General features: G+C 31.0%; 2 protein-coding genes across 7 annotated transcripts in view; one reads left to right on the top strand and one right to left on the bottom strand.

Annotated features, from left to right (window-relative positions):
* Positions 1–4,514, bottom strand: part of Ehbp1 (Eps15 homology domain containing protein-binding protein 1) — a 255,700-nt gene extending 251,186 nt beyond the window's left edge. For all 5 annotated transcript variants that reach the window (XM_085809696.1, XM_085809695.1, XM_085809697.1 and 2 more), the window contains exon 1: positions 4,327–4,514. The gene's annotated coding sequence lies outside the window, so the exon portion shown is untranslated. The remainder of the gene's footprint in view (positions 1–4,326) is intronic.
* Positions 4,515–4,805: 291 nt separating this feature from the next.
* The window catches only part of LOC118197632 (uncharacterized), a 142,213-nt gene continuing 133,948 nt past the window's right edge, over positions 4,806–13,070 (top strand). For both annotated transcript variants that reach the window (XM_085809735.1, XM_085809736.1), the window contains exon 1: positions 4,806–4,861. In XM_085809735.1, the coding sequence (XP_085665861.1) occupies positions 4,830–4,861 (32 nt within the window). In that variant the 5' untranslated portion in view covers positions 4,806–4,829. The remainder of the gene's footprint in view (positions 4,862–13,070) is intronic.

Below are 13,070 nucleotides of genomic sequence, written 5' to 3'. Positions count from 1 at the left end.
CAACACAGAATAAAGCCAAATACAAAATTTCCAGATTTTTTCCCGATTGCCCCCCCTTTTCCGATTAAAGAACCGTAATTCGTCCATTAATATCACATGACATATCCCATGATCTCTCATTTTCCCCACACAAAATAATGCGTAATCGGAACTCAGTACTGCTCACATTATTACCAAAGTCCCAGGTAGTAACCTTTATCGCCTCCAAAATGTCGCCAAACTACCAGTTACCGTAATGTAAAGATCAACCAAAAAAAATCCCAGAATCGCACAAAAATGACATTGCACACACTCTTAACTTTATCCATCTACACTGCTATTTTCTCATAAATTACAAAAATTTGCACGAAAATGCAGGAAAATTTTCTTAATCTTTAAACTTGATAAAAAGCACATATCTGAAATTACCTGATCGCGAAAAAGTACATACCCTTTCCAAGGATGAACATTTCCACGTATAAAATAAATAAAATATCCAAAAGCTTTTACCTCTAAATTGTCTATTATATTATAAACGTCACTAACGAATTTATACGCAAACATTAAAAATAGTTACAAATACTTAGTGTCAAATATTTAAATTATTTCCATACACATTTACATCAACTGAAACGTATACCAAATTCCTACAAACATAAAATTCACAAAATAACTATCATTTAATTAAAATATCACTAAACCATGTACACGTAGACTTATTTTTACTTAAAAAAACATCCCAGAATTGCACAAAAATGGCATTGCGCACACTCTTCACTATATCTATGTACACTGCTTTTTTGTCATAAATTAGAAAAATTTCATGAAAATGCATGAAAATTTTGTAAATCTTTAAATCCGGTAAAAAGAACATATATGAAATTACCTCATTGCGAAAAAGTATATACCCTTTCCAAGCATGAACATTTCCACGTATAAAATAAATAAAATATCCAAAAACTTTTACCTCTAAATTATGTATTATATTATAAACGTCAGCAACGAATTTATACGCAAACATTAAAAATAGTTACAAATACTTAGTGTCAAATATTTAAATTATTTCCATACACGTTTACTTCAACTGATACGTATACCAAATTCCTACAAACATAAAATTCACAAAATAAAACTATCATTTAATTAAAATATCACTAAACCATGTACACGTCGACTTATTTTTACTTAAAAAAAATCCCAGAATTGCACAAAAATGGCATTGCGCACACTCTTCACTATATCCATGTACACAGCTTTTTTCTCATAAATTAGAAAAATTTCACGAAAATGCATGAAAATACTCAACGTTAACAATTTTCCAATAATACTACTCAAACGTATTCCAAAATACTACAAATATATAACTCACAAAATCACGATCATTAAATTAAAATATAATTAAATAAAAAAAACTACTTAAAATATAAATAAGCACATACATTAATTTAATAAAAATTAGATTACAATCCTAATTACTTTAAACTAAATCATTGCTAATAACAATTTTACAATAATACCGCATTAATTTATTTACTGCTTACATTTAGAACAATGCATAAAAATAACATCCTCAAATGATTAAAAATACTAACTTACCTAATCTTCTTCAGAACCTTCATTACGTGGCTGCAGTACTACTGCTAATTTCTAAATCCGAAATCCAGTAGTCAACTGGAAGTCTATTCACCAAGTAATAAGAAATTAATAAAATTTCACTTTTACTCAAACTACTTTCAGCAAACCACGTACATTTCCTTACACTGCATTTCACAAAATGTCCATTTTCACCAGATTTCTTGCACCGCCATTTAAACTTAACTGTAATATCCTTCCTTTCACACAATCTCAACTATTATTATTATCAGATAAACGCATTAAAAATTTAGAATTCACTTTACATAGCGCCATGCAATCCCAAAATTAATCAACACTATTTCACACAACACACAATGAAGCTTAATACAAAATAATTTTTCCAAATTAACCCCTTTTTCCGATTAAAGAACTGTAATTCGTCCATTAATGTCACATGACATATCTCATGATCTCTCATTTCCCTCACGCAAAATAATGCGTAATCGGAACAGTACTTCTCACGTTATTACCAAAGTCCTAGGTAGTAACCTTTATTGCCTCCAAAATGTCGCCAAACTACCTGTTACCATATTCCAAAGATCAGCCTACAATTCATAGATATTTCTTAAAGTTGAAACAGAACGCTGTGTACATGATATTCTTTGAAATTTATTGTTGTTATGTTAATTTATTAAAGCGAGGTGTGCGCAGTTTGTAGATTCGTTTGTTGCCTAGATTGTGCAATCCGTAGATTTTTTTTTTAAAGTTTAAACAGGATGCTGTGTACATGGTATTCTTTGAAATTTATTATTGTTATGTTAATTTATTAAAGCGAGGTGTGCGTAGTTCGTAGATTCGTTTGTTGCCTAGATTGTGCCATTCGTAGATGTTTTTTAAGTTAAAACATACCGCTGTGTACATGGATTCTTGTCAAAATTTTTCGGTTAGAAACTTTAAGTTTTTGCTATCTAAATTTTTTGTTTTTGTTTCGGATTTTTAGGTTCAATTGTGTGTTCAAAACGTGGTTTTTGCATAAGCGAAAACCGCGTTTTTGGAGACATTTTAGGCTTAAAGTTCGAAATGTAGACAAAAAATTTAGATAGTAATATGGCAGCGTGGAATTTCTCACCAAAAATGTTTGCCGACTTGAGGGCACATATCAGAGTAGTTCCCTTAAATATTAAAAGTTTCAACTGCATTTACATAGGAAAACATTTGCTTATCAGGTTTTCATTTATATAAGCGACTAATAATTAAAACTGTACTTACTTGCAACTTTATTAACTCCAGTGCAATAAAAAAAATCCACTTATTTTATACAGGAAACCAAAACAAATGCTATGTACTAAAAGGCCTGGGTGATTAATCTATTTATGAAAAATATGTAATTTATTTGCTTTAGAAGCATCAGACTCGTGAAAGATTTTTTTTAACCCTTCGAGAGGCATTACTTCTTGGATTTGCTCAAGAAGACCTGTATTTACACACCTTCTATTAGCTAAATTTTTAAAATTTACTTATTTTTGGTCCCTGTTTTCATAAAATTCCATTAATTAAAGAAAGAAAAATTTTAAATTATAAGTTGATACGTACCAAGTGACAAAATATCTCACAACCAGTCACAGGTGAAGACACAGGTAAGAGAAACTGATTTGTGGCTCATTGGAATATGATAAAGCACAAAGACACACACAAAAAAAGGGATGCCTTCATGGTGGATTTTTTAAAGGTATTGGTATTATTCAATTATGGCAAAGCACACAAGGGCTATCTGCCTAAAGGGAGGGATACCTTCGTGGAGGACTTTCTAAGGGAAACTGGCTCGTATACACGTTACACATGGGGAAAACCATGAAAATGCCCATGCAGGATTTTTTAAAGGAAACTAGCTTGTATTCACATTATGCATGAGGAAAAATCAACCATGCAGCCAGCCCATTCACATGGATTCAAACTCAGGACAAATTACCAGTATTCAACAGTCTTTAACTGCTCGGCAACTGGTGGGACCATTACATATGGGATTAGATTAGATCATCTGTTTCTGGCAAAGTACACAACAGCTATCTGCTTTATTGGATGGATATCTTTGCAGAAAAGGTAAACTGGCATATAATCCTGTTTCATATGGGGAAAACTGCAAAAATGCCTATTTGCTGGGCACATAACATAAGGGTAAAACAAAAAATACCATGCACCTAGCTTGTGCATCATGAACAGAACCTAGAATGAGTTACTAGTGCTCAACAGATTTTTCTACTCCTCTACTAAAACACGTCACTTAAAATTTATTTTTACACAGCATTATACACACATATACTGGGTGAAAGATTATTAGTAATACACGACCGAAATAATTATGAAATATTATAAAAATTAACTTGATTAGTGACCAACAATGTTGTAAAATTCGCTTTAAGATATAAAAATTTTGTTGTTATAATTGATTGCAATGTGAAATACAAATTAACAGATCATAAAATATTTTATACCCTCTGGAAACCTACAGAAATCATAATTAAAGTAAAAAAAAATCATTACACTATATTTCCCACATTTAAAAGAATAACCTGCAAAGCCAAAAAAAAAAAAAAAAAAACTCCGCTACTGATGAGTGTTGATACTGCACATTTAATCTGTATAAATAAGCACAAATTTTTAAATCACTTAATTTTGTAATCAAAAGAAATATTGCTACGCTGTCGAACATTAAGATAACAAATTACATTAATATACTTCAAAGCACATTTTTTACAGAATATTATAACTTACAGAAGAACGAAAGCGAGAAAAAATATTTTTCACTTAAAAAAACGGCCTCTCACAAAAATGAAAAACTTCTCTAACATGTTTATTCATTTTACTACACAATTATAAAATATCATGTAGCATAGAGAAGTTCACTCGCCTAACACACAATTACAAATTCCAAACACACGTCTAAATCACAATGTTTATTTCTGAGTAACTATTGCAATTTATTGGAGTATTGCCATTCTAAAATACGAATTCTTGATAATACAGTTTCGATTAAAACTGCAGTTTTAAATTGAGCGCAATAATTTTTAAAGAATCCTGAAATTTCCCAGCATCAAAAATATTTTAGTTACACATATTGAATTTTAAACAAATATTTTGCAAGAAATAACAATTGTAGACGTTTAAAACAAGCAATTCAATAATTATAACCAGTGTTATTTTTCTTGATTTATCGAGTTTTGCTACAGCAAAGCCCTGAGAACGAGACATCATGTAGCAGACGAGCTAGTTTAGTTATGGAGTCTGCTGTTGAACAGAGAAAGGGAAGGTATGTCAGTTTTAATCTCTCCTGTGATGTTGATTACTTTTATTTTTAAATTTTCGTTTCATCGCTTTTGCTCGTTTTCAAAGTAACTGTGTTCGTATAAACTGAGCTTAAATCCTAAGAAGAATAATTCAATGAATGGCAAGCGTGTAATTTTCAGTTTCTCATGCTAGTAATCGTGACGCATAATATTTGAAAAGTGAAAGTATTGGCGTTTAAATCTGAAAACATTGTATATAATTAATTATAAAAAGAAACATTTTAATCATTGATACCGATATTACAAATAAGCATTCTTATAGTGCATTTATTCATGCTGTATTGTATTTTTAACTGAAGTAATGTTGACGCTTGTCAGATAGGACAGCTCAGACTGATTTCATGCTGTGGCACCATTTTCTGAGTTTTTTTAATCTAGAAAAAGCTTATGTGTATGTAAATTTTATTTTTAAATACTGTTAAAATGTTAATTCTGTCGGTCTTATATATATATACATATTAGTCACATGTTTTTCATGCTTCATATACTGTGGATTGTTTGAATTCATTTTAAGAAAGAGAGGATTCATTAAACAGAAGTTGATAAGATCATGCGTAGCTCATTTCAGTAGCTATTTTTTTAAACTACTGTTAAAATGTAACTGTAATATTTGCAGCAGTAATATATAAATATGTAAAATGAAGTGATTTTTATTATATTAAATCTGATATTGTTTATTTTTTGTTATTTTTTTAAACTGAAAAACTGACACACATTTTATTTTGCACCAAATAAGTTCTTGTTTAATTTTTTTTAAAAAAATCTGTTTATAAAATTTTTAAAAATGGGCAAACTGACTATCAAATTATGATGCTTAAAAATAATATTCTAATTTCATGTACAGTTTTATGACAACTTAGAAAAAGAATCAAAATCAGAGAAAGGCCTTTTGGGAAAAGATGTAAATTTTAATAATTTTTCCTTTCGAATGTTTTCAGCACTTTGAAATCATTTAAATATTAAAGGAGTTGGATTTTGTATCTATCTTTCAAATAGCATTTGTATTGAAGTCAAAAATATTTTGAAAACAAAAATCCTTTTTTTAAATTTTTGGCACTAGTTCCCTCCTTGAAGTTGACAGTTATTTGAATATTGTCAACCTCAACTATAAGTTAAAAACCCAGTTGTTCTACTTAATAACATCTCAGTATAGAAATATTTTTAAATATTATGCGAAATATTCTATATACCAGATTTTTCAAGGTTCAACTGCTTATTTATAATTTGATGAAATTGAAAGCATTTCCTTTAAAAACGATAACTTTGTGTTTATAACTTGATGGCTACAATGCAAAATATTGCTGTTTGATTTAAAAGTATTCAAAAAGTATTTAAAAATATTCCTTTATTTTAAAGTAAATTCAGTATTATATCTGAGCATTGTTGTAAAATTTTTATTTGTGTGTGTGTGCATATATATCACTTGCACCATGATGCTGTATCATTGTCTGTGTTAGTAAACTAATATATCTGAAATGTGCATGTAATTGAACTAGTGTCTACTGTATTCTTAATAGTTGTATTGGCAGAAAAAGTTTTTAGTGATAGGTAAACCATTTTTAGAAGCTAACTATAAGTTTCAGCCGAGTAAACAATTCATATTTTAAATGTATTGTCTGTGATATTAAACTAATATATTTTAGTTTATTGCAGACAATACCATAATTGTAATTATTATTGTTCAAGAGAGTAAACTAATGTGTTTGCACTTAGCATGTAGCTAAACTTGTCTGTTTTATATTTTTAATAATTGTGTTGACAGAAAGATCATTATACCATGTAATAGGTAGTCTTTTTAAGAAAATAATCATGATAATTATGATCTTTTAGTAGAATAAACAAATTCTGCATATTATTTGACCTCAACTGAGATGCTAAGTGGTTAAATTTCTTAATTATGATTTTTTTCATAGGTAATAAAGCATAAAATTCTAACTGCCAAATTCGTTGATATTTTATGTTCATTTCTTTAAGTTTATATGGGGGAGCTGCATTATTAAATTTGGCTATTTCAAAATTATTCTGATTAAATTTTTTAACATATTTTGCATTTTCTATGTACTATGTAAAATTCAAATTACCTCATTTTATAACTGTGTTTAAAATATTCAAATTCAAATTTTAATGATCTATATATAGTAGATAATTTCAAACACTATTTTTGTTGATACCTTGTAAAGCATCTATATTTCATCAGAAAACTCACTAGTTCCTCCAGAATATTAAAATATACAGTGTAGAAATTTGAAATTCCTTTAGTTGTAAAGTATTGAATACCAGTGAATACAGTGTGAAATAAGTATAGAAAGTTCAGATAATATAAACAGTTCAGGAAGCTAAAAAAAAGCTCATCTCAGGTTTTATTTCTAGACCTTTGAATTAAATGTTAGTAATAAGAGAGCTCCATTTAATATTCTAAACTGATTTAGTGGGACTACTAAGCTACACTTTATCATACAAAAAAAATCAGAAATTTTTGCTTGAATATGAGCCTGTTGTGACATGCATGTCCAATAACTTCAGTTAGTCATACATCAAGTTACACATAGCTCAGTGTTAAGTATTAATTATTCAGAACTTGTTAATGCCTTTGAGTAGCTCATTTGATAAATCACCTTTCTATCGATAAGGAGATCCTGAGTTTCATCTCTACCTTGGGTCCTTAAGTGAGTACTTTGAGTACCTTGGGTAATTCCTTAAATAGAACCTTTACATGATTCCATCTTAGTGAGACTATTTTACTCTTATTTACCCTTCATTGTCATTGTATTTGGCCAGGACATGCCGTACCCCTGGTCAGAAGGGGAGAACACAGATAAGAATGGATGCATCTGATTAGCAAAAGTAAGTCAAACTAATTTACATGTGGCTAATAACCAAATGCAGTCTCGTAGTTAACTAAGTATTATTCTGAAATGGTCAATGGCTGCATATACCTCGGTATAGCACTTATGTATAAATCAAGGGGGGGGGTTCTGGGTTCAATACCAGGTAGAGCCCCCAAGATTATTAAAATAATTTATATATATATATATAAATCCTTGTGGATGTTTGTCAAAAGAATGATTTATTTCTGCTGATACAAAATAAAGTTGTTTTAATTTTTATCAATGCTTGTGGGATAATTTCAAGTGTTACTTTTTGAAAAAGATTTTGCTTTAAATCATGATAAAAGTTTTCTAATGAAAATTGATTAATTGCATTTTTATCCATGGACGAAAAAATTTATTTAATTAATGTAAAATACCTGCTTTCTCTCTAGTCAATACTGTTATCTCTCTCATAAAAAGAAAAAGAAAAAAAAAAAAAAAAAAGAAGAAGAAGCCTCAAGAAACTTAAGAGAGTTCTTTTACTTCTGAAGAGAACACAATTTACTTCCAGTATTATAAGGTTTACCTTTCGATGCATATGTATAAGAAATTGTTTGATAAATGTTGTTTTTTGTTTCAATAATTTTTGAAAAACTTTAAATGTGATAAACTTTTTGTGATAATTTCATTTTCGCAATGTAGTGACTAAGTAATTTTTAAAATCCGTGCCAAAGTTAGCCATTAATTTGATTGTCTTTTCAAGAACAAACATTTGTATTTTGAGACAAGACGAATAAGAAACGAACTGTAAAGCATTATCTGAGTTTTAATTTGAACCTAATGTCTTCTGTTTTGTAGCCTTGAACATCGTTTTATTATTTGGAAAGGTTCTTAATTTTTATATGTTGTAAGGAATTAAACAATCTGATCTTTCTTCATTCTAATTGGAGCATACATTTCTGCCTTTCCACAGAGTTAGAAAGGTCCATTTTTATATCATTTTCTCTACATTGTCAGATTTAATGTTTTTTATTAATGATTGTAAAGTAGATATGAAATGTGTCTGATCATGTGGGCAAATATTTTAACTGTTAGACTAATGAGACTGATTTCTTCATCTCATAGCTTTAAATACGTGAGAGGTTTCGGTACTTACGTATTAATGCAACTACATTGGCGCAATTTAGCGATGCTGTACAGATGAAAAGGTAAAAGTTACGTATGTGTAAGCTGGCAATTTTCACGACTTTTTTAAGAACTTCCGAAACTATCGATACTTATCGTCAGCCAGCAAACATTATCATCATACCAAAAAGAAACATACTTTATCAATTTAAAATACAAATTTCAAATAAGGATGAAGTGATACATTAAGAAACTAAAAAAACAGGTGGTCCCCCCCCCCCAAAAAAAAATTCTTCTGCAATTTTCTTCCGCTGCTCTCCCTGTGTACACGGCGACCTGTTTTCGCTTTAAAAAAATCTCAGACGATACCACAAACTCGACATCCAATACCGGATATCTACTAAACGCTTCTCATCCTTGTTCCTGTTAGCGATTTTGCTGCAAAAGACTGCATTTCAGCAGAAATTTTACCGCAGTTTCTTCCATTCCTGGCAAATTCCAAAAACGCATATTTTAAAATTGAGAATAAGGCAAAAAATATCAAGATTTGTTTAAACAACCGTTGGAATTTGGCATACAACAAGATGCACATCAAAAGCATGCAAAAATGGAGTTAAAAAAAATTAAGTTTTGTTATACAGGGGTATAAAATATATACCGGCCTTCAAAATTCAGGATTTCACTCTAGATTTTTTAAGCATCAATTATGTCTTCTTAGAGTGTCCATAAGTTAGCTTTCATGCAAAATTTTACTACAATTTTAATTCTTTTACATACCGTTCCTAATGAGCATTTTTCCATGTGATTTTTTTCTATGTGGGCATATTTCTGTGTGGGCTTTTTCCTGTGAACATGTATATCTGTGAGCATTATTCTGTGATTATTTATCCTGGGGCATTTTCCCAGTCACCGAGCTGACCATATCGTGCCCATTAATAAGCACCTTTTTCAGTTGTAGGATCCCATAACTTTGAAAACAATCCAATGCTTACTTTTCTGTAGAAAACAAACCCCAAATTTAATAATTTTTTTCAGAATGCTAGAAAGAAATTAAGCAATAATAGTTAATTTAAAACATTGTTCATAAAAACAAAACCTGACTTACTGAGAAGCAATCAGGGTTACATCAAACCGAAAGTGCAAGTGTTACGAATGTGTTGTTACGTCACGCCTTTCCATAACTGGCGTGCATGGCAACAGTTTCAACAGCATGGTCAACGGGATAATACGTAAGTAACCCAAATTCCAACACATCAGGGCTGACCAACTCTGTCTCTCTGGCGCATGAGTTACCTTTTTTCTGTAGCCGACGCCGTAATCTCCATATATGCGGGGGGCGAAATGAAATATTAATCTTAAAACATAAAACGGTACTTTCTGATTATCCGCATTCCCACAAATAGTCATCAGTTCATTAGCGAGTTTGTGAATTGGCAAAAAAAGGTTTATTTGCTTATCTGTGCTGATCATATGTATTGTTCAGTGTATAAATAATAATATAAAAGAATTTTATCAGAGATAAGAAATTTCATTGTGAGGGGGGTAATTCATTTGGCACATAGGGAGGGGGAAAGGCTAATCAGCAAAATGACGGTTAAATGTAAAGCGTGTTAATCCACGTTTATACACACATGTGTAATGCGTGCATGTCTGATTGGCTATAATTGCATATATAGTCGAAAACGCACCGGAAATGCAGAAATTTTTTTAATGTTGAAACAGGAGTGCGGGTAATCGGAAAGTACCTAAAATAACTTAAAATTGTATATTGATTAGAAAATGGAAAGTGTACTTTATTAAACGTATAAATAAGCATAGTATAAAAAGGGAAGTCTAGGGACTGACGCAAGGAAAAGTAATTTTAATCAGATACATTCTCCAGATTTGACACTTTTTCCATGTCTGAAATTGTATGAAAGAAGAGGAAACCTTTACCGTGGAAAAGTAGGAATTCTGCAAAATGTGTATTACATGCAACCAAAAAATTGCGCAGATTTTTGTATCGGGTATTTTTGGTTTTGTGTATTTTTAATTGTGATCTTTTTTTGAGGGGTGGGGGTTCTTGTTTACCATTCTCATTTTCTAATCCAAATAAACATATCTGTACATCGCGAATATAATTTGCTGTTTTAAAGAAGCAATTTTTTTAACACTGTATGTGTTAAATTTCATAAATGTTATTAAAGTGTGGAACATTGGTATGCTAAAAAATCTGGATAATTTATAATTTGCTCGCATTGAGAAGAAAAAATTAATTAGTGCACCTATCATATTTGGGACACTGTGTATCGTAATTGAAATAATTATAAAATAAGACAAGTTGTTTCTTTTTAAAATTTATTAAAATCTGTAAGTACATTTTATCCGGTACTTACGTATTATCTCATCGACTAGCCATGTAGCGCGATTTAATGCCAATTATGGATGACCTTGTCCTTTAGAATTCGACAGTAACGACTGGCGACCGTTGCAGAAGTTTATGCTAACGGTCGAGACGGGGTAATACGTAAGTACATGGTTATCCTTCTATTCTTCCATTTATAAGGTTACGTCTAACCTTTTAGGAGTCTAATCTAAACATCGAATATAATCCTACCAAATATCAACCGTGCAGTATCACTCACATGGGTATTTATTGAACTGTAAACCGAATGGTACGTAGTATATATTTATATATGTTTCTGGCCATGTATGGATGCCGGCATTGTATAGCATACCTACGCATTTTATAGAATACCGAAAACTGATCGGCGCTTCATGAAACAATTAACATTTCACACATTCCCGAGGCATTCTATAATTTGCCAAATGAAAAACAGACAAAGCATAAAATAGACAAAAACAAAATGAAAAGTTAATTAAAAAAAATATTTGTATTTTTGAGGAAAGTACGTCTTTTAAATAATAGCCGTATCATGACATATCTTTATGCGTCTTCTATACAGGATTTGTCATTTTATAGAATGCCTAGTTATTATATATAATGTTTAGGGAAATTATATTATAATTCTCATAAATAATATAATAATAGGCTGTTCATACATTTTTTTAGACAATTTTCCTTGCATTTACAGAAATATTTTACTTCAAATTTTTGTGTTTTAAATTATCTGTTTGGTAACTCTTATTTTTCACTATCTTCCTACGCCTTAATTTCCAAGACAATACAGCCTTTTGTAGTATCCGAAGAAGTATTTAATCCCACTTCCCATGAACAGCTTTCCAAGGAGGGTTTAAGTCGACGTTTGGATAGTCCGCTTTTTAAAAATCAAAGCGCAAAAATCCCATGGCTTTTTGCGGAATCATCAGGATTATCAGGAGATTTATTAAGGATATGAGAGAAGAGTATGGACTTGATACTCGTTTCTTGTTTCATTCTAGGAAATTAACAGTGGATTTTGGCTTGTGGCTGCTTGCATTGTCTTAATGCAGCTCTACTTAATGGCACCGTGGGTAAACAGAAGGCATTTCATATTTGAAAATTGGGTATAAAATGTTTTCTTGTTAATATGTGGAACTGATCTTAAAATTTTTCTGCACTCTCATTCATTTTTAATTTACCGATATATGAAAAACCAGAAGCAATAATAAATCCCTTTGAAAAACTTTCTTTAGATTCTTTAAACCACGTTTTAAGACTTTTTTCCCTCCCCTTTGAAGATGATAAGTGAATCTGTTTTATCGCAGTCATTTAAATACACCCAAGATTAATCTACTGTGACAACATTTTTCCATTATTACCCTCATAAATGTGTAGAGACATTAGGTATTTTTTGAAAGCAGCAGAGATGAAAAATGAGCAATGCCGTCGCCGGGACTCGAACCACGGATCTCTCGAATTCGCGTCGAGCGTGCTGATAACTACACCACGAAGGCATGCTAAGAAGGTGGGAGAAATACCTTATATACTCCCCCTTTTAAAGGTCGACTGGGGTTTTTAGGGGACCCAATCACCAAATCCTGGGTGAGGAGAATCATCATCCAACCTTTTGGTTCGGACACCACTGTAGAGACATTAGGTATTGGACGCCAGCCCAATTGTTTTACGAATACATAATTTTTATATAAATTTATTGAGCACTAAAATGTTTGGTGAATGATCCCATTGCCAACGGAAACATAGACCAAGCGCGTGCTTAGTACTTGAATATCCAGCGACATATCGCGAAGTACCACGTAGCATAGCTTTCGCGTGTCCTCAAAATGAATCTGCTGCTGGCAGTTGGACGTCAAGTAT

The sequence above is a fragment of the Stegodyphus dumicola genome, chromosome X2, assembly GCF_044657685.1.
Source record: "Stegodyphus dumicola isolate Sdum_Otavi_A_Nest chromosome X2, ASM4465768v1".
Lineage (NCBI taxonomy): Eukaryota > Metazoa > Arthropoda > Arachnida > Araneae > Eresidae > Stegodyphus > Stegodyphus dumicola.
This window is presented reverse-complemented; position numbering and strand designations above follow the sequence as displayed.